This window comes from Amyelois transitella, chromosome 31, assembly GCF_032362555.1.
Source record: "Amyelois transitella isolate CPQ chromosome 31, ilAmyTran1.1, whole genome shotgun sequence".
NCBI classification, from domain to species: Eukaryota; Metazoa; Arthropoda; class Insecta; order Lepidoptera; family Pyralidae; genus Amyelois; species Amyelois transitella.
Window position 1 is genome coordinate 3023248 of NC_083534.1, and position 24299 is coordinate 3047546.

The 24299-nt window shown below is 36.8% G+C and overlaps 2 protein-coding genes across 6 annotated transcripts in view; one reads left to right on the forward strand and one right to left on the reverse strand.

Moving 5' to 3' along the window:
* LOC106130084 (DNA ligase 1) overlaps positions 1-24299 on the forward strand; it is a 122387-nt gene that overhangs the window by 95296 nt on the left and 2792 nt on the right. The gene's annotated exons all lie outside the window — the stretch shown is intronic.
* LOC106130058 (RING finger protein 44) overlaps positions 1331-24299 on the reverse strand; it is a 50356-nt gene continuing 27387 nt past the window's right edge. For 3 of the 5 annotated variants that reach the window (XM_060953117.1, XM_060953116.1, XM_060953115.1), the window contains 9 exons: positions 23726-23824; positions 14204-14320; positions 13529-13630; positions 12242-12307; positions 11718-11855; positions 10782-10880; positions 10138-10360; positions 9464-9576; positions 1331-8223 (listed from right to left, as the gene is read on the reverse strand). In XM_060953117.1, the coding sequence (XP_060809100.1) occupies positions 8161-8223; positions 9464-9576; positions 10138-10360; positions 10782-10880; positions 11718-11855; positions 12242-12307; positions 13529-13630; positions 14204-14320; positions 23726-23824 (1020 nt within the window). In that variant the 3' untranslated portion in view covers positions 1331-8160. The remainder of the gene's footprint in view (positions 8224-9463; positions 9577-10137; positions 10361-10781; positions 10881-11717; positions 11856-12241; positions 12308-13528; positions 13631-14203; positions 14321-23725; positions 23825-24299) is intronic. The other 2 variants (XM_060953119.1, XM_060953118.1) reach the window with 1 other exon arrangement.

Genomic DNA, 24299 nt, shown 5'->3' on the forward strand with positions numbered 1-24299 from the left:
AATAGTGTGTAATTATGTTGGTTGCCTAACGTAAGGGCCACTCTAACATAAACTGTGTGGAAGTAAGCCAAATATACGCATGCTGTGTCACAAATTGGTCTTATTCTAAGGTACATTAAGAAGAGATGGGTAGAGTACCCATCTCTTCTTAATGTACCTTAGAATTTTTGCTAAGAATCGTTACGAATTGACCAATATTCTACCCGAGATTGAGTCTAATCGGAGCTACGGGCGGCGTCCAATCAATGCAATGAGCCCAACCCACAAAACAATGCCGCGACACCCTTATATGTATATCAGAAATCATCACACCGCTACACAGACTTTATGACATCATGCAAAAATATGTTTTTTTTTATCTATAATCTAATTGTATGCACACGATTTGATTTTATATACGCTATTTACATGGCACTACGCTACTTTGGACAGTGTGAAGTACAGATCGCGGTCTTCTTTGCTCTGTGAAGCCGCTCGGGACTCTCGTCTTCCTGTGGTGTCTCTTCAGACAATGACATACAATACATTTTCATACAAAAGGTTACTAGTAAAGCGTCGACAACTTCGCAAGGCTAGATAGCCAATAATATTTGATCTGTCATATTAAGAATTTTACAGCGCTTCTGAGAGTGTGCCCAGAAGGTTGGCAGCAGCGGCGGCTGCCACTGACAACACTCGAAAGGTCTCATTTAGTCCCTAGCTAGTTTTTTCCAGATTACATGTACGTCCATGTACTGAATTGCATTAAAAATTCGTTCAGTACGTTTGACGTGAAAGAGTTACAAACGTACATCCCACACAGACTTTCGCATTTATGATATAAGTAGGATTTTAAATACCTGTTTTTAAAATGTTGGAAAAATGGTGATAAGTACCCTAATCAGAAGAAATTGTATGATAAGATTGATAAATGCGATGATCCGAATAAAGTAGGTATATAAATTATTATAAGTCTCGCCTCGGCAATATTCGACGGCGCAAAATAGCACAATCTGTGGATGAATCAAATCGAATAACTTCCATATTATAGGTACCTACATTAAATTTGAAATGCAAAAACTGTCTCCTGCTATCTCGCTCATAATAGTGGTATAATAACCGATAGTTCAGTTAGCGGGCACAAATAGCGTGCTCTGATAGGGTTAAACGCTCAAATATTTTTCCGCCCTATAAAAATCAGACTTCCGCGCAGGTAATGTTAACTAAAACTGGTGATTTTGTTTACATTTAACATCTATCACAGTGATCCAGCTATAATATACAGACAATTTTTACATATAAAAAAAAAGCGTAACCAAAATACAACAGGTAAAATAAAAGAACCAAAAAATACAATAGCAGTGCATTTAATATATGTATAATAAAATAATAAAACGACTGAGCACAATAATCGTCTATGTTACAATGCTTTGGTAAATATAATGGCTGGCATTTGGAAGATTTGACAGCTGTCAAAAAGAAAAAAGTACAAAGAGATGGTTGTCAATGGATTATTTTTTTAACTTAAAATAAACTTAGAAAGTATTAAAAGTAATTGATTATTTCTAAAATTTCAGAGAAAAACATGTGTTGGCTTAATTATACCATAAAACCTACATCTTGTTAAAATGTCAATATAAATGACAGCTGTCAAAACATTTATAGGTACAGAATCAGGCTGACCGTAGCTACAATAACGTTTAGCGCAGAATTAAAAAATTGAATAGCTTTTTTATTGTGCTGTCTTTGCCAAATTTATGTAAAGAAATAATTAATTAATGCGGCATACGTTATTGTGACCTAGGCTTTAATATAGAATCGTTCCACCAAAGCTGTTGGCAAAGATGTTACAAATGAATGAAACAAAAAATTTTATGAACACCTTTTTTATACCGTTAAGGGCCCGCGACTTAACAAAAGTTCGCTATTAAATTTAAATTAATTAAATTGTTAGAACAAAATTGAGTTTTGTCCGTGGTTACTAGTGACTAACACAAGTCGCAGACCCTTAGTTTAGTCCGAGTAAGCTTTGGCGGAAGATAAGGGTCCATTCACACGTACATGTAAAACAAAACTAATCATAACACAACGGTAAATACGATTATTAAGTAGATTACAAGCTGTCATGAGGCGGACTAACAATGTCGGTAACAATATTGAGGTACTGTAAAATCTGAACGTATTTCTTTTTTACAGTTTGTACTGGAACGACGAATATTTGTTGCCAAGAATTTAACAAATTAAAAATAAACAACTATTTTATTATAATTTTGTTTGGAATTCAATTATCATGGAATTAAGGTTGTAATAGTCTAAATTTGGCTTAGTCTAAACTGTTTTTTTTTTATCAAACACAAAAAAAAAAAATTACGGAAAAATGTTTAATTGCGCGTTGTACTAACAAATGAGACACCATTAAAAATTAACATAAGCGAATAGATTTTAAAATACCCTCGGAACGTCTAAACGAAACAAAAATTATAATAAAAAGCAGTACATACACATACAGGCAGTGAACAAATATATCTGTTTCGGGGGGCTGGAAATTAAACTAAAATATATCAAATTATTTCATATAACACCAATGCCATCATTGAAAACAGGTTACAACTATCAATATTATTTGGCGGTAGTGCGCTTGTCAGTGACACAGCGGGTCCCGGATTCGAATCCCGGTCATTGTGAGAAACGAACTTATTCCGATTGGCCCGGGTCTCGGGATGGATATATTTATAAGTATTTATTATAAAACGTATTCTAAGTTTGGATAGTTGTTGAAGAAAATGCTGCAGTGCAGTTTGTTTCCCAGTTTACCGCTTCTTCTGCACTGACGCTTTGGAAGCGGCAATAAAATTAAGTTTTAAGTTATTTATTTGACGTCAACCAATTTTGTGAAATCAAAAGATATGACATAAGTACCTATTATTGAAGTGTCCCAAAATAAAGAATACAATTTTTTTATTTTATCGTTAATGTCTCGTAACACTAGTCTCGTAAATCGAGGCTAACTCAAACTATGCAATTTGTCACGTACTTAAATATTTATATTTATTTATTTGTATTTTCAAAGCGACCTTCTACTCATCAAAATTTATAACCAGTTTTCTAAGACCCCAATTAAAATCAGGTTTACATCTGGTTCACATCCCAACAGATATATTTGTGTTGCCGTAACGACCGTAGTATACTAAATTCAACATATACATTAACTAATCATTGCAATTTTAATGTGAAAACAACAGTTCATTGTCTGCGAATGACCTGGGGTTCTATTCACGAACGTTGGTAGGACATATGTTCCATATCTTGCATTTTTCTCTAACATACATACATAAATACCGCCAATATTCTTGACTGTTGGCTCTGTCTACCCAGACAGAGCCAACAGTCAAGACTGAAAGGCTGCTTCGAAATAATATAACTACATATAATCACGTCTTTATTCCTTGCCGGGTAGACAGAGCCAACAGTCTCGAAAAGGCTGTACGGCCACGTTCAGCTGTATCGCTCAATGACGGAATCGTGATTCAAATAGTGATAGGTCGCTAGTTTATCGTCTTTAAGAAGAATCCCAAGTTTATAACCCTTAGTCGCTGTTGACGACATCCATTGGAAGTTTATGGGAGTGGTTCTATTATGAAGTGCCAAAAACCACACGGCACTCTGCGGTTAACAAACAAACAAACATAATGGAATGCTTGTATGGCTTGGTCATGTGGAGAGGATGAATGAAAGAAGGTTGACTAAGCAGATATAAAAGGGGAGTGTGAATTCAACACTCTCGAAGTGGGAAGGCCTAGACGAACGTACCTTGATCAAATTATAGACGCAAAAGTTCAGGTCAAGAGTACCCGAAACCGACGAGCTTGCACGAAGAGAGTTATGAATGTGAAGTATGCAGGGATCGTGGCAAGTGTATGGAGAGATGTAGTCTCTGCCTACCCCTACGGAGGCGTGATTTTATTTATGTATGTAATTTAGAGGGTAGATTAAACATATGCCTTCTCAACGTTCGTAAATATGTCATTCCTTCGGTAAAAACGAATTGAGCAATATGTCGACGAAACTTTTACCAATTTAACCAATTTATTATTAGTTTTAGTGCCGTGTGGTTCCCGGCACCAATACAAAAAAGAATAGGACCACCCCATCTCTTTCCCATGGATGTCGTAAAAGGGGACTAAGGGATAGGCTTACAAACTTGGGATTCTTTTTTAGGCGATGGGCTAGCAACCTGTCACTATTTGAATCTCAATGCTGAACGTGGCCATTCAGTCTTTTCAAGACTGTTGACTATGTATGTATTATTAGTTTTAAATGGGGCGTGATGTTATAAATGTATGTATGTTAACTTTCAGTGATTCGCTATGTCTTTAAATACAAATAATCTAATTTAAAACTACTTTCAAATTAGTATTTCACTTCGGAGAAGCTTGTCGATGCTAACTTGTTATTTACATATTTAACTATTAGAAACCATGGTGGAAGTTATAACACTAAATCTAACTGTTTCTCTTTAAAGTGAAAGCCGCCGAACTAGACGTGGCCTTCGACAACTGGCTCTGTCTACCCCGTTTGGGATAAATCGTGATATGTGTTACAATAATAAATTAGACGAGGCACAGACAATAAAAAATTTCATTCCATTTCATATCTGATGACGTCACACGAAATTAACAGGTCTCATGACCGATAAATGAAAATGTTGAAATCAAATTTATTAACAGGGAATCAGTAAACTTAATGTAAACAATTAATCATTCAATTCACAATTCTTAATTAAAACTATTGTGAAGTTGACGTTGTTGAAGCAAAATGCTGCAGTGCAGTCTGTTATCGATTCTTCTGCACTGACGCCCAAACTTGCTAAGTAATTTATTCGATTTTATCGTCAACCAATATTGTGAAACTAAAAGATGTGACAATTATAAAGTGATGTTCGAAATGTCACTAAATAACGAAGAAAAAGTTTGAATTTTTTGACATAAGGAAGACACGTGATTATTTATCTAAAGGACGATATAGAAGACAATAAAAGCTAAATTAGTCTTTCTTAATAGATCGATAAAGACCAATTTAGTTAGGCATATTATAGCAGTAAAATACAGGCGGGTAGTTAAAAAAAATAACAAACGATAACTAAATTGTAACTAATTCGCTCACAGAGGGCGCCATGGGACATGTGAAGGGATATTTCACATAATCAAATAAAGGCTTCAATATTATTTATCAACTCTGGTGACGCTACTGTACAGTCATCGACGTAACTATATTATGTCAGTCAGTCTATCAGTTTTTCTCTTTTACATGACATAGATATCGTGTGGGATAGTTCGTTATATCACTTTGGAATAGGAGCAGTACCCCTTTCCCATGTATGTCGTAAAAGGCGACTAAGGGACGGGATAATAAACTTGGTATACTTCTGTCTTTTCACTAGGTTATTAATTAATTTAAATAAAGAATTTTTCAACAAAATGATGTATCCAGTTTGCTCACCTTTATATTGAGTGCCACAAGAAAGGGACTGTAGAGGAGTAAGGGACGCACACACAAACACACAAGCGTAATAACAAACCAGTGGCTCGGACAGTCAGTGTCTTCATTGTGTCGTGGCCCTAAGGCGGTTAAAATCACAAAATTTTCCACTAGTGTGTACCTACAGTATTTGATTTTATTCCAGCAAAATATAATAGTTGGTCTCTGCCTACCTCTGCGGGAAAGAGGCGTGATTTAACGTATGCATCTAATTCAAATGCGTGTCATTCATATTCATAACAACATGTTCCAATCAACATAAAAGCAATAACATAAGACTTAATGAACAATATGATTAAAATAAATTTTCAATAATTTTTTTTCGCCGATAGTAAAAAGAAAATATAATTAAAGCCAATATCCATATAAAATAATACTAATATTATAAATGCGAAGTTTGTTTTTTTACCCGACTGCAAAGGAAGGGTTATGTATGTTTTTTTGATTGTTAGTTTTTGTAACCTGCGTATTTTCTAATTATTTGGATGATGTGGCACCCCTCATTTAAAGAGCGGGTTATATTATTTTTTTAATAATTTATTTCTATTAAAAAATTACGACGACTAAAGGTTTAATTAAGGCAATCGTATGTTGACATTCTGAATTAATTATTCTTGTTAGTAAATTTTCAAATAAATTTTCTCTGTTTAAGCGATAGGTACTTTAAGCGCGTTCTTTTTTTTTGTTGCAACAACTTACACTTGTAAACGTTGAATTAATAATAAAAATTTGAGAACCCCACATTTACTATCACCAAAGCCGTGTCGAAAAACCGAGTTAGTTAGTCACAATATTTACAACGCGACACGAGTCGATTTAAAAATATGTATTCCTATATGATAATTGCACACCGCTTTTTGGGACGAAGGATAACACGCAAACGTAACCAACAAACACAGATTTAGCCCGTCTCCGCACGCTGAAGCATAGGAATCACATAATTTGGCCAATTTCTTAAAAACAAGTCGATAGAGACCCTAAAAATCCACTACGACGCCGTTGCACGATAACTCAAAGTTTAACATTGAAATTTGAGCTTTATTGCACATTATTACGGTTCACTTTTATAAGTCGCATCGGCGTTATTCGACGGCGCAGAATAGCACAACCTTACGCCGAATCAAACCGAATGAAAACTCAACGAAATAACGACCTTATTACAAGTGCATTAAATGTTAAATCCAAAAACAATGTCTCCTGGTATTACGCTCGTAATAGCGAACAGTTCTGTTCGCAAGCTCTGATTGGCTCAAATATATCTAGTGCTTTCGCGCCATACAAAAATTAGACTTCTGCGCTGGTACACCGTCGTAACTTATAAAACTGGTAATAATGTAATTACTTGTATAACAGAAGACGATTTCATATCATCGCATCATATTGAGATGATATACTTTTCTATGTAGGTGCACCAATTATCTATACTTATATTATAAAACTGAAGAGTTTGTTTGAACGCGCTAATCTCAGGAACTACTGGTTCGAATTGTAAATTATTTTTGCGTTGTACAGATCATTTATCGATAAGGCTTTAGGCTTTATAACATCACGCTGCAACTATAAGGAGCGAAGAAATAATGGAAAATGTAAAAAAAAACGGAGAGAATATCATCTTTCAGAGTTCAATGATGCCCAAAATAACTATTCTACGAAGTCGCGGGCACAGCTAGTAGTCTATATAAGCGTCACAATTTTATTTAGAAATATTGACTTAAAGAAAATCAACGCTCACATTCCAATGTTAAACTTTAAAATTCTAAATCTAAGGCCTAGTCCGACCATCACACTTCACTCACAAATCATTTGACACAGATCATTATATCAATAACGTTACATACCATTAAGCTGTTGTTATTATATTCCATTAAAATTAACATGGCGAAAATTATTAAAACAAAAAAAAAAGAAGAAAACTTAACTAATCTTACCCAAAAACACGCAAATCTAAACGAAATGAAATATTGCCATAGAGTTTACCCCATTATAGGTTCAAATTAACGTCTTTTATAACGCGACGCGCTATCGCAACAATGATGTGACACAGTCCTTATTTTCCGTCAACAGAAAGTGACCTTTCACACACGACTTCCGAGTGATTCGGTTAACGAGTGTTTTTCCTTACGAGTGATTATTTCGACAACACACGAGTGATCCAGTCTCCGAGTGATCCGGTTAACAAACGAGTGATTTTCTTCACGAGTGATTATGTCGACAACACTCGAGTGATCCAGTCTCAGAGTGATTCGGTTAACAAACGAGTGATTTTCATCACGAGTGATTATGTCGACAACACACGAGTGATCCAGTCTCCGAGTGATTCGGTTCACAAACGAGTGATTTTGTCAACAACACACGAGCGATCCACAGTCTCCGAGTGATTCGGTTAACAAAACACTTTGTCTCACTCACTCACAAGCGATTTTCTCAACGAGTTTGCACACGGAAGTGACGTCAGCGGAAGTGACACTGTCAACAGAGATGAAGTGATATAGTCCACAAATTTACTGTCCACGTGTGTGACACTCGTATGGCTTATTATAACGGCGCAGAAGGGGAATCCCCCGTCGCTTGGTCCGCTAATGTGACGTCGCATAATGAAGCGACGTATTGTCGAGTGTCGGACACCTTGCGTGGGCGGCCCGGTCACTCTGAATTGTTGAAGTATTCCGAGGCGTTCCCGCGGCATATTGGACAGGTCCGGTTCGACTGGAATGTAAAAAAAATAAATTATAATATTAGTATCAATAATTATTATTTTACATACATACATACATATAATCACGTCTATATCCCTTGACAGTGACAGAGCAAAGAGTAGAGTTGTAGTAGTAGACAGAGCCAACAGTCTTAAAAAGACTAATAGGTGCCGTGTGGTTCCCGGCACTATTAGAAAAAGAATAAGACCACTGTTTCTCTTTACCATGAATGTCGTAAAAAGCGACTAAGGGATAGGCTTATAAATTTGGGATTCTTCTTTTGGGCGATGTGCTAGCAACCTATCACTATTTGAATCTCAATCCTATCATAAACCCAAACAGCTGAACGTGGCCTACCAGTCTCTTCAAGACTTTTGTTATCGGGCAAAAGTGCCGATCTATCGCCAGTAATCCCCGTACAAAAAGAAGAGATCTTAGGCAACCTTCTCGTACGCTATAGCAACGGTTGCCATAGTTTTGTTTGTTTGGTAATAATGTCAGATATAATATTTTTTGTCAAATATTTATATTTCATGTTCAATAATATATTAATTTTATACTAATAATATAGTAATTTTAAATTGATTATTAGGAATAACTAACTTTATAACTATATTTCCTACAACTGGTGACCCCGACGTGATTCGAACACGCAATTATTAATTACTAGATACCGCCCGCGACTTCGTCCGTGTGGAATCAATCCGGCGGGAACTCCGGGATAGAAAGCAGCCTATATGTCATTCTGGGTCTTCAACTACCTACCTACATACCAAATTTCATCGTAATCGGTCCAGTAGTTTTCGCGTGAAAGAGTAACAAAACATCCATACTGACATCCTGACATACAAACTTTCGCATTTATATTAAATATAATATAATATAAATGCGAAAGTTTGTATGTCATACTAATAAGTATAGATTATTATGATCTGACGGCCTCTGTGGCGCAGCGGTAGTACGCTTGTCTGTGACACCGGAGGTCCCGGGTTCGAATCCTGGCCAGGGCATGCTGAGAAAAGAACTATTTCTGATTGGCCTGGGTCTTGGATGTTTATCTATATAAGTATTTATTATAAAATATAGTATCGTTGAGTTAGTATCTCGTAACACAAGTTTCGAACTTACTTCGAGGCTAACTCAATCTGTGTAATTTGTCCCGTATATACATACATACATATACACATCTTTATTCCTGGAGACCTCCTATTTTATTCACCCTATTTTAGAGACAAAGAAGAACAACTCACCCTGAGCCACTTGTCGACGCACTTGGCGTGGAACTCGTGCGCACACGGCAGCACGCGCAGCGTCTGCCGGCACTCGAACTCGCACATGCACACCACGCACGACGACTGCTCGCCTGGTGGCAATTGTTACAATTCTAAATTCGAAAATTCTTATTCGTTAGTAGCTGCGCACGCGACTTAGTACGCGTGGAACAGTTATTTTGGGCATCATTGAAGCCTCAATCAATGATGAATAATTTACACCGTTTTTTTTTTTCATTTTCCATTATTTCTTTGCTTCTTATAGTTGCAGCGTGATGTTATATAATCTAAGCCCTTCCTCGATAAATGGTCTATTCAAACGCAAAAAGAATTTTTCAATTCGAACCAGTACTTCGTGAGATGAGCGTGTTCAAACAAACAAACTCTTCAGCTTTATAATATAAGAAAAGTAAATATTCAGGAAACAGAGCATTTAAATAATTTAAAACAATTTAGTGACTGTCTTCATAAATGTACAATGTACAATGGCGGACTTATCCCCATTGGGATAAGTCCGCCATTGACTCTTCTAAATCCAATGACTTTTCTATTTTTGTTATATATATTTTCATGTGCAACAAAGAGTTTACAAACAAACAAATATATATATATATAAATTGATGTAGTTCCTTTCCTTAAAACACAAAACAAACCTTGATGCGTCTGCGGGCTGTACTTATAGCTGGGCAGCTGGTCGATCTCGGCCCGCGCCAGCCCCCTGGGCTTGGCCTCGCCCAGCCGCTCGGCGAGCGACAGCAGCGCCTCGTAGTTCTCGGTCTCGGGCGAGTCCGCCGAGTCCTCGCTGGAGACCACGGAGACTCCGCGAGCCTCAGCGTACGGCGACAGCGGGAACATCGCGAGGAGGTTGAGGAACACCTGTTAAGTAACATAAGTTGAAAGAAAACTTTGTAAATATCCATGCACTACTTAAGGTAACATTAACACAAGTAACAGTAAATACATAGATTTTTTCAGTAAATCAGTTATGATGGGAGTCGGTTCGTGTAAAAACCTGACTCGTCCAATCCAGGATCCATAAAGAAATACCCCGGGCTTCTCTCCAGAGTGGTGAGGATGCCACCGGACTAAAGCCAGGAGGAAGAAGGAAACTTTAAGTATATGTTCTGACCTGGTAAGTATATGATCAGACCTAGTAAGTACATGATCTGACCTAATAAGTGCATGATCCGACCTAATAAGTGCATGATCCAACCTGGTAAGTGCATGATCCAACCTGGTAAGTGCATGATCCGACCTGGTAAGTACATGATCCGACCTGATAAGTATATAATCTTACCTGGTAAGTGGGTGCCGCGGGCAGCGACAGCGGCGGCGGCACGTGTAACTGCGCCTGCAGCTGCGGAGGCAGCGCCGCCCCCACCAGTCCGCCGCCACCCTGGTACACATTATAATTATTTAATAATTTATATATTTGAGTTATTCACCAATAGAAAAAAGAAAAGGAATGCTCCATCTCGTTCCCATTTATGTCGTAAAAGGTGATAAGATTCTCTTAGGCGATGGGCTAGCAACCTGTCACTAATTGAATCTCAATTCTATCGTTAAGCCAAACAGCTGAACGTGGCTTATCAGTCTTTTCAAGACTTCAACTGCTTAAGCTCTGATCAGTGCTCGCCCTACCGGCCGCGTTTTTGAGTATTAATACTAGTTACTCGCTCGAAAGCAGGTTGACTGAGCAGATATACAAGGAAAGTGTGGAGGGAAAGGTCGGAGTGGGAAGACCTAGACGAACGTATCTTGATCAAATTAAGGACGTTCTGGCAAAGGTTCAGTACAAGAGTACCCGAAACCGCCGAGCTTGCATGAAGAGAGTTATGAATGTGGACGAATCGAAGGAAGTATACAGAGATCGTGGCAAGTGGAAAGATGTAGTCCCTGCCTACGCCTCCGGGAAAGAGGCGTAGGATTTTATGTATGTATGTATAATAAAATAAATAACAAATATATGCGGGACAAATTACACAGATTAAGTTAGCCGCGAAGTAAGTTCGAAACTTGTGTTACGAGATACTAACTCAACGATACTATATTAAATAATAAATACTTAGATAGATAAACATCCAAGACCCAGAGCAATCAGAGAAAGTTCGTTTCTCATCTTGTCCTGACCGGGATTCGAACCCGGGACCTCCGGTGTCACAGACAAGTGTATTACCGCTGCGCCACAGAGGCCGTCTCACAGACAAGTGTATTACCGGTATATGTGTGTTACCTGCGTGTGTATGTGGTGTATAGGATGGTGCGGCCACCTCGCGGCGTGGCGGACGTAGGGGCGGGTGGGGGAGCCCACCACGTGCGCGCCCACGCCCACCCCGCCGGGGCCCACGCCCACACCGCCGCCGCTGCGACGCTGTGCGAACGTACAAACATACATGTCAGACCGTACATCATTACTCACTATTCTATTTTCAAATAAAATAAAAAAAAAAACAAAATAAATAGTGCCGTGTGGTTCCCGGCACGAATATAAAAAAAGAATAGGACCACTCCATCTCTTTTCCGTGTATGTCGTAAAAGGCCACTAAGGGATAGGCTTACAAACTTGAGATTCTTTTATTAGGCGATGGGCTAGCAACCTGTCACTATTCGAATCTCAATTCTATCTTAAAGCCAAATAGCTGACCGTGGCCTGTCAGTCCGCTCAGGACTGTTGGCTCTTTCTACCCCGCAAGGGACATAGACGTGATTATATGTATGTATAAAAGAACACAATATATAATATAACGTTGTACTCACGTGGTGATGATGAGGCAGGGCGTGTCTCGCGTGATGCGGCATGAGGTCGAGAGGGGCGCCTCGTGGCTGGGAACAGGAAGTTCCACATTATTCTTACGTATATTACTTGGAGCTAAATTAGAGCTACCATTCGATTTTGAAAACCAACGAATTTGATGTTGGCAATGTAGGCAACCTACTTGGTATATGCCATAGCAACGGTTGCCATGATGTTGTTTGTTAGTGATATGTCAAAAATAATTTTTATTGTTAGATGTTCTTAATTTTTACGTTGAATAATATAAACATTTTAAACTGATTATTTTCTCCACTTTTCTCCTTCTATCTTCTGTAGGAATAAATAACTTTAATAACTATACTTCCTACAGTAATAGTAATATTGTTAATTGTTAAACAGTTAATACAAAATACATATAAGACAGAAGTATAAATTCAAAATAATCTTATATATAAAATTCTCGTGTCGCAATGTTCGTTCCCGTTCTTCTCCGAAACGGCTTGACCGATTCATTATTCACCGAACATTTATTTTTCATACCCCTTAGTGACAAGGGTTGTCCACCCTTAACATAATTTTAACTACAAATTACTTAAAAAATATTTATATGGCACAACAACGTTTGCCGGGACAGCTAGTATTCTTAAAAAAAAAAACGTATCTTTTTTGTAAGAACATTATTATGAACTAGCTGTGCCCGCGACTTCGTTCGCGTGGTACCTATAGTTATTTTGGGCATCATTGAAGCCCTCAAGGATAAATAATTTACCCCGTATTTTTTACATTTTCCATTATTTCTTCGCTCCTAATAGTTGCAGCGTGATGTTATATAGTCTTCCTTGATATATGGTCTATTCAACTCAAAATTTTCAATTCGAACCAGTAGTTCCTGAGATTAGCGCGTTCAAACAAACAAACTCTTCAGCTTTATAATATTAGTATAGATGTCATGTATTAGCACCTTAGTAAATGAAACTTCTTTGTGTTCTTCTGTTCCTTCCGATGGCATTACAACAGGTCCACTACATCGTGGATATGGCATAAGCCCTTATAATAAATGCAACAGCGTTAGAACTACATGTGTTGCCATGATTCAATACGGGTTTTTTTTTTTTTTATTAATTTTGTTTGTTTAAACATTATGTTGTTGTGTCACATCTGTTTTTTTTAAGTCCTTAAAAGGCTTTCTAGTTTGTTTGCGATTTGATACAAATCAAACTAGTTGGCCCTTGTTTTACTTATTCAATTCAATACGGGTTAGGATCCCCTGCAAATGTTGGTGGACTCACCTCCGTGGTCAACAATAGAGGGTGATGTAGTTCCGGCGCGGGCTGCAAGGGCGATAGGGCTCCGTCGCCGCTCAGCAGCTCCAATCGGCCGCCGTCCGAACGCTATCATACAATACAATCGTCATATAAATTATATATTAATATCACGCAATGTTTTCTTACTACCCTCTTATTTTTGGTTATTATTTTAAAAAACATACATACATACATTTAGTCAAACATACAATACATACATGTCACGTCACACAAGGGGTATACCCTTGCGTGGTAGACAGAGCCAACAGTCTTGAAAGGCCACGTTCAGCTGTATGGCTTCATGATTGAATTGGGATTCAAATAGTGACAGGTTGCTAGCTCATCGCCTAGAAGAGGAATCCCAAGTATATAAGCCTATCAATTAGTCGCCTTTTACGACATCTATGGGAAAGAGATGGTGTGATCCTATTCTTTTTTCTTATGGTGCCGGGAACCACACGGCATCAAGTATTTAATATACAATAAAGTATCGTTCAGTAAGTGTCCCATGAAATAAGTCTTGAACTTATTCTGGCAATTTTTGCCACCGCAGTCTTGGACATTGGAAAAAAAAATTATTTGAGAAACTGCTGTGTATAACAGATAAAAAGAAAAAAAAACATATCCGATTGTCGAAATATCTACACCGACAATACTTACCTGTGAATTGGCGAGGTAGTGGGTATGGTGCGCGTGCGGCGGCGACGCGAACGGCGCACGCGGCGGCGCCGGGAAACTGCCGTGGTGATATTGTAGGCCAGCGTACACGCCGCCCATCTGCGAGTTAGCGGTGGTTTGAGGCGCTTGACATGAGGTTTAAAATTTCGACGTGGAGTATATCTGATCTGATTGATGATGATTGAGCAAGATGTGAAGTGACGAGTTAAGTTCAGTAAGTTAAGAATGACGTAAAGTTTTTGTCAAAGATAACAAGTTTGCAAAATACATTTAAATAAATACTTTTATTCTTGTTAAAAATGTACACTGTAAAGTTCTTAAAATTGCAAGGATTTTTTTGATGATTAAGGATGCTATGCCCGGTTAATGCATTTGATTTTGTTTAATAAATGATTTATTGATTGAAAATGGTTAGCGCCAGTTAATTTAGCGACGCAATATTGTAGGTCCAAATAACTCTGTAATTTTATTAAAATTTTTGACTTCAATAACTGATAAACTAGCTCCAATGTCAAGGTATTATCGATTAGTCTTCAGAATTGAAATAACATTTGCCTTCAACCAGATCAGATATACGAGTATTCGCGACTTTTTAAGACATTATTGAGGATTAAGAAACTGAGTTGAAATTTTTTTATGTTTTAAAATCCTCAATATAAATTAACGTAACGCTCACTCCACCAAATTTAGTAATAAATTAATATGATAAATTGTCATATATGAGAATTGCTAGCTATTTATATAGTAATTTTTAGTGACTGCAGTAATTGGGAATTTCAGAAAAGCGCTTCTAATGCATAGTTAACGTTTTATTATAAATTCTCCACGTAAATTTTAATTTAATAAACAGATTATAAAAAGCAATGTATGAGCGTAACGTTATTCTTGTGAAATACCAGAGGCATTTCGGTATTATAATCGGATGCACCATTACTTATTACCATTCTCATTGAAAACACTGATTAAATAATAATATTTTAGTAAATTAATACCTATTTACAGTTTCCAAATTTATTTTAACTGATACGCGTTACTCAAAAATAAATTTCAGGTCTATATTATTTATTTATTTATTATATTTATATTGTTGTCACTGTCTTGCTGACTGTGAAACGGTGACAGAGATAGTTATATTAATTTTTATTCTAAGTATATATATAATGGTACATCCGATGACTTCCATTGACAAAAACCATGACCAAACATAAACAGTTCAACACATAGGCGTCAAGCTAGGTGTTCGTCTCGTTCGATAGGGAGGGGCATACTAAGCGTGTCTCTTTCACTCTCTATAGAGCCGGCCGAGATAGATATAACAAGGAGGGGTGTATTCAGAAAGTTAGCTTGATAAAAAAAATAATATAGACTGAAACAGTTTAAAGTCAAATAACGTTACAATTTTGTTGTTCATTAATATGAAAGTTTCAAGATAGCAGTTCAATTATTTAGCCACTGGCGTTCCTTGCAGAGAACCCGGGGTTCGTCTATGACTACGATACAGTAGTGCGTAAGTCATTATTTTACATGAAGCTTCCTCCATATCTTTTTAGAAGAACCAGTACTGGAACATGGTGGAATGTGCAGATTTTCTCACGACTTACTCTTTCATACTTAAGCATCCAGATATCATTGCTTGATAACTAACTGATATCCCAAATAATAAACTCTACACAAAAATAGACTTTAAACAGTTTTAGGTAACGTATATATTATAATATAATATTTCTTTTTGACACATAAATATATGAATTAACAACACAAGCGTTACTTGCGATTCTAACTTTCTGAGCGTCATATTTCTACATATCATTCTCAGATAAGCTAGTTAATATAGGAAAAAAGAATAATTTGTTTTAAATTAAACATCACTACATAAAAATATTAAAGAAAGATTCGTTTTGAAATATTAACACTTAAATTGCTTTCAGATATATATATATAAATCATAAATCACTAAAACAGAACATAAACGTACATATCTATGAAAATAAATGATGCATTTAGAATAATACGGATAAAGTATAATATACATACATGTATCTATAGGGGAACGAGATAAAACCAGGTGCTCATCTACTTATTATCAAGAGTCCGTGTTAGACCGTAACCCGCGCAACGACAGTTATAAATCTTCACATTAATAGCATTTCTTAAGTAACAGCCAAATTCTAAAAGCGACCAGCCAAATATTTTTCATCATTTCAAATGGCCAATCTACAAAATACCAAAGCACGAGTTGCCAGCAGCGGAAATCTTAAATATAGTGTGAGAGAACCCATTGCGATAATTCGACCCGTGTGGAACGGACCGCGGGGCGTTTCAACCGGTGACGTCGAAATTCTCGATCGCCATTGGTCGATACGCACGACGCGGCTCGATCCACACGGGGCGAAATCCCGGGACGTTCGAAAAATAATTACATACGTAGAACACGAAACACATTCACAGGATACTCAAAGTGAGGTAAATCGAGGCATGCGGTACACGAATATTTAAATGTGGTGGGTTAGTCAAAAATATTTGGAAGGTCGCTACCGACCGGAGGGACTATACGGGACCCCTTACTGCGCATCGCGACAAAATGGCCGTTTGTAAGGGATCCTTGCGTCTAGTGTCGTTAGCTATACGAGTACATATTATGTACAAAACCAAACAAGAGTATGAGCTCGTGTTGCATGCTATCGCCGAGCCCCGGCGCCATTGCAACAAAAACAAAATGGCGGCGAAACTTTGGCGGAGTTCCTTAAAAAAATAGTGTATTTCAAAAAGAGTCTGTCAAGAAGTGTGAGATGAATAAAACATTTATCGAATGGTAAATTAAATATGAAAGCATGGACCTAGAAACTCAAAAACGAGTAACGTTGGGCGTCGACCAATCATATGCTATGGAACAAAAATGCCCGATCTCTAATTGGTGGACGTTGTGACGTCACTTTGCATAAGCCAATAGGGACATGCGTTCACGCGGTCAAGTACCTAAATTGTCATCAAGCACTGTGCAAACTGAGTCTATGTAATACATATAAATAAATAATATTGTAATACTATAAGTGTGACACAACACCAAGAAATTGATTAAAAAAAGCGGTACTACATGATCTAAAATTAATTCTCTATAATCTCTTGAATCTGGAAAAACACTGGGCATCAATTCAGAAAAAAACATAGTGATTCGGTAGTGTCTGTGGATAGTTTTTGACTAACATGTAACAACAATATAAGAATGATAAATCATAGCGCAATCTTATTGATGCCCAGTTGGTTTATTCACAAACGTTGATAAGGCGTACGTTTTATTTTTCCTCTCTTTCTCTCTCTCTCTCTATATATAATCTATACGTATACCTCTTCTGGAAAGACGCGAAAGTTTGTCTATTTGAGTTGACGAGGAACATTTATTAAGTCGTTTTGGTAAACCTTATATGTATAAGAGTAGAGTATAGAGTATAAGAAGTATAACTTTATACTTGGCACAATCTCTGCATACTTTTTAACTCCATCCGCATTCACTATTTTATTTACGCAAGCTCGTCAGTTCAGCTTGACCTATTCTTATAGAGTACTTATCAGGACGTCCTCAATTTGATCAAGGTAAATCCGTCTTAGCTATCTATATCTAGACATTCTCCATACGACCAAACAATCTTATTAACCCTTTTCTACATGCCTTGTCAACGTTAGCGAATATACCCGCAAGTTTAAAAGGGAATGTGTTAAATTAGCATGGTGTCACACGTCACAGAGTAGATAGTAGTGATGCACACATCATCTACGCAGCTACCGCCACCTTGATAACGCACTAGTCGCGTCTAGCCTCAACGCCTGGCTTTCGCTGACATTGGACACTCTGCAACTCATAATTATCATAACACTTGATGTTAATAATATTATTTATTTTTATGGTACAGGCCCATATATAGGCGAATATTCCCGTACAAAATATTTTTGCAAGAACAGTCAGTGTTACCAGTTTATGTATATAAAGGATTTTATTAACGAATCCTGTTGAATAAATCAGTTGTCTACCTTTATAAAACTTGTATCAATGTATCAATTTGTAATTTTTTTTTAAATCGAATTAAGTTCGATTCGATTAGTTCTTTAACTTCTTTCCCTTATCAATAACCGGCATGAGGTTTTAAAATGTTGTAAATAAACGGCGATAGGTTTTTTTTTTATTTCCGAGTCGAGCAGAGTGTCCAAACACCAGAACACAATCACACGGAGCCAAGCTGCTAACATGACAGGTGCTAGTAGCAAAGATGTGTTCTTCAAGATTACAAAATTTAATAATGTATGGTATTATCTGATTTTCATCAGGTCGTGTTTGGTCACCGCACGCCGTAAGAGATGTATGAAAACATAATTTGAATATATAATTACTGTAAGCACATAAGTAACTTTATTTAAAACAAATTACGATAGTTAATGAGCAAAGAGGCAAAGTTAATTTAAGTCGAGACCCTAATAGAATACACATTGGTTTTCATAAATTTTAATGGCATATTTTGGAAACACAAATATTTTTTTTGGCATAATCATCGTTCCGAATAACTAACGTTAAACGGTATACGAAAACTTTATGCAGTTTCCAAATTATACAATTAATAATTATGAGACCAAATATGTAACTATGAACGAAATTCTAACAATAGTAGTAGAAGAATTTGAAGAATCTGAAGCAATAAAAAAATCACCATAAATTATGGGCGGTCTTACGGCGGCGATGACATCATAATTTAGTCTAGATAACACAATTAGTAAACCCGCACCAGGGGAACCAATAACGGTTTAGCTCGAAGACTGTCCGAATTAATCCTTGCTGGTATAAGAAAAAGAAAATAAAAATTATTTAAATATCGAACAATAATATGAATACTACTCGGAAAAGAGGCTCTAAAACTAATCTATAAACTTCTTACAGAATTTATTTTTTACAAAAAAAAAATATTTATTTAAATTTGGAACAGTTCGGACAGTCTCCGGTACAAAATAATACCTCGCAGCTACACCAGGTTAAGCTTACATCGTACAATCACTTCAACAAATTTGACAGGTCTTAACACAATTCATATTATTATTTTTTTTATTACGAAAAAGGACGCAAAAACACCACCTGTAATGCATGTGACAGACTTAACATTATATAACGGATATGTGGGCTGTCAAAGGAGTTATTGCAAGCAGTGTAGCCAACCCCTCAGTTTTATCCGTAGATTCACTGTTTTTTTTCAATGCCAGAAGCATTATTCAGTTTCGATTGTGAAATCTATTTTTTTTCCTTTATTGTATGTTTTTTAAAAAAAGCTTATTTGATAAAAAAATCATGAAAAAAGCAACATCTCGAAAATCATCAACATAGTTTCCAAATGAGACTTAGTTTTCTGCAGTTTTTTTTTTAAAGACAATCTACAGTTTGTTCTCTACATTGGGGTTGGCAACACCGACTGGGAGTTTCACAATCACATTCAATTTAATTACAAGTTAGAAATGTCGCGGGAATGGTACTGTCAAAGTTGTTATGAATATAGACGTGACTGATCTAAGGCGGGGACCTCACTTCATCTGGGCATGCATAGTGCGCACGTGACATTTAGATTTTGAAAAATCTATAGAACTGAAGTGTGATGTGGAATATTTTTTTTTTATTTATTTGATATCTTAAAAAAATTGAAGCTTTATTTAGGTACCTGTCAATTGAGGGGGTGATGTATGTATAGTGTTAGACATTGCGGCACATTTTAAAATCAAAGCAATGGTTGACTTGCTGGATACAATAATAAAACTCAAGTAAGATTGCATTTGCGCTCACTTCAATTTGATAACTATTTTTACTTAGGTTTCTTTTTTTTTTAAATTCTGCAACTACAAATTATGTTTATAGCATACATATAAATAAGCAAATAACAAAGTCTGTACAAAAGGACATAAGTAAAACCCATGGTCCACATCACACAATTTTCACAAAATGGCCGACTTCAAGACTTAAGTCAAAAATAAGCTGTGAATGCTTAAATCGCGTGTTTGTAGTCAAGCAGACTACCCTTACAGTCCATTCCGTACATTTAGAGGACGCTATGGCGCGTTGCGGGAAAAATAATAAATTTCAATTATCGAACACGAGCAAAGACATAAAAAAAGAACGATTAAAAAAAACAGAAAAAGTTAATTCAAAAAATTTAACACAAAGTTTCAAAAGTGTTCGGAATTCAAATTTCACTATAAATTTGACATCTTGAGTGTTTTCCCGCCACACGCGCGAGCTAACCTTAAAAGATGCAATAACCAAAATGCCTGGAAGTGGTTTGGTATACAAGGATCGAATAAGCAGTTAGTACAGCCTCCGAGGTTCAATGTTAAAAACTAAGCTACGCTGAAGACGACTCTCAACAGAACATCGGGTGACGAGACCTGACTATAGTGAAGTGTACATAGGTATGTGTTGCTAAAACATCAAGACTGGAAAACTGAATGAGAATAGATTCCGAGGAGTCGTTTAACGTTCTGTCTAAGACTATTTGGAAACTAGTAAACAAGATTGATCATTGCGTTATATGAATATTTCGGGTTCGAACAAATGAATCATCAAACCCATCCAAGTTTCGGAAGAGTATAAAAACAACTCCGTATCTTGTAATTCTGATAGAGCCACCATTACAAGTCACGAGTTTTCCAATATTCAGTCATCTTAAGATGGAAATCAATCTTTTTCTGATTCCCCATAATATGAGAAAACTTTCTGCAATCTGTGCCGCTCTAATTTCTTCTTAATTTATTTGCATTATCAAAAGGTTTGTTTACAATTGTAAAGAGATATTAACGAGAAACGACTCCTCACGTCTTTAACAGCGAGATCAGCGCATTCCGCCCTCCGACACGTGAACTAAGCCACCAAGACCTAAAGCTGTAACTAGACCTGCAAACCACATCACATACCCGCGGGGCACATCCAAACTTCTTTAAAAAACTTCATACTACATAGAAATATTTGTAAGAAAAAAATGCCCGCCCAATTCGCGTTCAAGGTTTTTGCTAACATAAGTGCATCTATTCTTATAGAAATAAAGTTGAATTTTGATTAGCTCTTTTTAGTAAAGAGAATTTTTCACACATCTATGCATAAAAGTGTCATTGATGATAGAATTACCATAAAGTACATAAGTATATGTATGTAAGTACCCGCTAGCTGTCATAGGATTCTTAAGTCGCGTACACAGTGAGCCAACGAATATGTGTCGCTAACCTTTATTTATCTAGTCATGTCAATGTCAAATGACCAACGCAATTTGAAAGTGGTGACTTACAGCGTTCAGATAATTAAGCAAAATGTTCTAATGTTAAATTAACACCATTTAAAAAAATAAATATATGATGTCAATGTTCAATCATTTATTTCTTATTGATTTTGATTTGGACGGGCATTTATGTTACAAATATCTTCTAGCCAAAAAGGGGACTCCTAGTTATAAGATCTTGATTCTGGTAATATTAAATATATATTTTTTTTAATTGTAAAATTTGGATATGCTTACCAGGGCGACTACGACCTCGACAAAGGTTACTTTCAACACTCGATAAAGAAGCCAGAGCGATTAGTCATCATCCACCTGGCCTTTGCCCCGGTTGCGTCCACCCCTGAGGAGGAGCCCGGAAGTCGCGTACGACCACGATCCAAGAGCGATTCAGGTAATTACACGGACCGACTACAGTCTTACTTCCGTTACCTAATAAGGCTGATTTCATAGTGACGCCGACGCCGACGTTTTATTGACCGCTATGAAACAAGTTAAAGGTCTATCCACCACACATCAGGGAACCTTATTCAGGAGCGTTGATAGTCATGTATCTTCCCTCTCTCCCTATCTTTGAAGTAATCCAAAATGTAAGAGAGATTAGACATATGACATATAAAAGATCGTAAATTAAGCTGCAGGGAAGTGGGCGAAATATGACTCGCTTGGAGCATAAAAAAAAATATATGCAACGATATGTCTTTAATAACCAGACGTCTCAAGAACAGCCTAATATATGAGAATCGTACTTTTCGTTACTTCAGAACTGACGCGTGTTTTTAAAAAACGCATTAGAACTGTCTTGTTACAAAACGCGGCTGCTATCAAGTGTAATTTGCAAACGCGCGTTCAGACGCCGCGTTCCAAACGCATCACCCTGAAATCAGCCTTAAGGGGAACCCGTTCTAACTTGGACCGTGGTAAAAGCCAGGCGTTTAGTAAACATAGCCTAACGAAGCTCGTTGGAGCATGCCTCAACCAATAGCCGATGCTGTGGTGATTAAATCTGTTCAGAGATTTATGTCACTTCTGATTGATGTAACTTTTTAAATCTATATTTCTTTCAAACAGTATTTTTTTTTTTAGTAGATAGTATATATATGTACTAAATAATATAATTTTGAATTGATTATCCCTTATATAAGGTTATAAGCAAATATTATTATGTTTCAGAGTTAACTTTAGAAATAATTATAAAAAATGTGATTTATATAGTTGTGAATATGACTTGGACGATTAATTATTAAGTTACATTGTCAATGGAGGCATCGACGAAGACGAATTATATTACTAGTTAATAATTTAACATCAATCAAAAGTAAACATAACTTTGAACGACAAACAGTGGTGGGGCGTATTTGGTTTTAGTATTATATACTACTATACTAATATTATAAAGCTGAAGAGTTTGTTTGTTTGAACGTGCTAATCACAAGAACTACTGGTTCGAATTGAAATATTCTTTTTGCGTTGAATAGACCATTTATCGAGGAAGGCATTCATTGTATTATTATGTAGTTGCCAGTTCGTGACGTCATGTTTCCACAAAAAAATTAATCTATTAAGTCATGCGATTTCATTTTTCCACAACCTCAAAATGACGAGGAGGATCATATCCTATTTTGGCCAGTAGCTAACTTGATTGTACTACACTATACTCCTGCCAGTTCTCTTGTAAGCAAAGCTCAGCCCGGAGCAAAGTTATTAGCAATTTTTTCTTATTATTGCAATTAAAATCTGAGCCGTTACAATTTGTAGGCAACCTTCTTTGTGTACGCCATAGCAACGGTTGCCCTGGTCTGTTTAGTAAGGAAAAAATGTCAAAGATATTCTATTGTCAAAGTACTTTAAATTTGATTATTTCTCTCCTCTTTTCTCCTACTGTCTTACTCTGTTTTGTATGTTTTACTCTTATGGTGCAATCTTATCTATCTATGTATCTATCTATCTGTAGTGAATAACTAACTTCGCTACTACACTTTGGTTGACTGGAAGAGATCCCTTCATGGGACAAGTCTGCCATTGCAAGTGATTTGTTTCTTTTACAACTATGTATTTACTATTTTCTTGTTACTGTGTAACAAACAAACACTTCCTACAAATTTTAGACACATTCTCGTTCACAAAACAAAAAAAACCTCTAAGCCCCACCACTCTACCCTCTTCCCCCCCCCCCCCCCCCCCCACCGACAGCGATCGGCCCGCCGTATACCTGTGTGTATCTGAGGGGCAGCGGCGGCGGCAGCAGCTGCGGCCACACCTCCGCGGCGGACGCGCCCGACACGGGCACCGCGCGGCCGGCGGGCGGCCACTGGCGCGGATTGGCACGTCAGTGTCAGTATTGGTGTACGTCATCGAGTGCGGAGAGGTCAGTGCGTATGTATGTACATACATAGAGCCAATGCGACGTGATGGATTTTTTTTTAACAGAAATGTCAGCTGTCATCTGTCAAGGTATGTCTGACACTTATATTAATCTCATTATCAAATATATTATCATTTCTTTTAAAAAGTGGATTTTTGTACGACGTAATCAACATATGTAAGTACGAACAGCAAATAATGCATAATTTATTTGTTATCACTAAATCACATTTACAATTAATTGTTCTATGTATAAAATAATTTGAAAATATGATAATAGGCTTAGTTAGACGATAATAATATGTTTGGTTGACTTTCAGAGGTTGGTTATTTTTGGTTAAAAAAAGACTAAAATGATGCTAAGAACCCTTCTCAAAAAGACACTTCGATACAGACCCGTACCCGACCTTGTACCTTTTTTT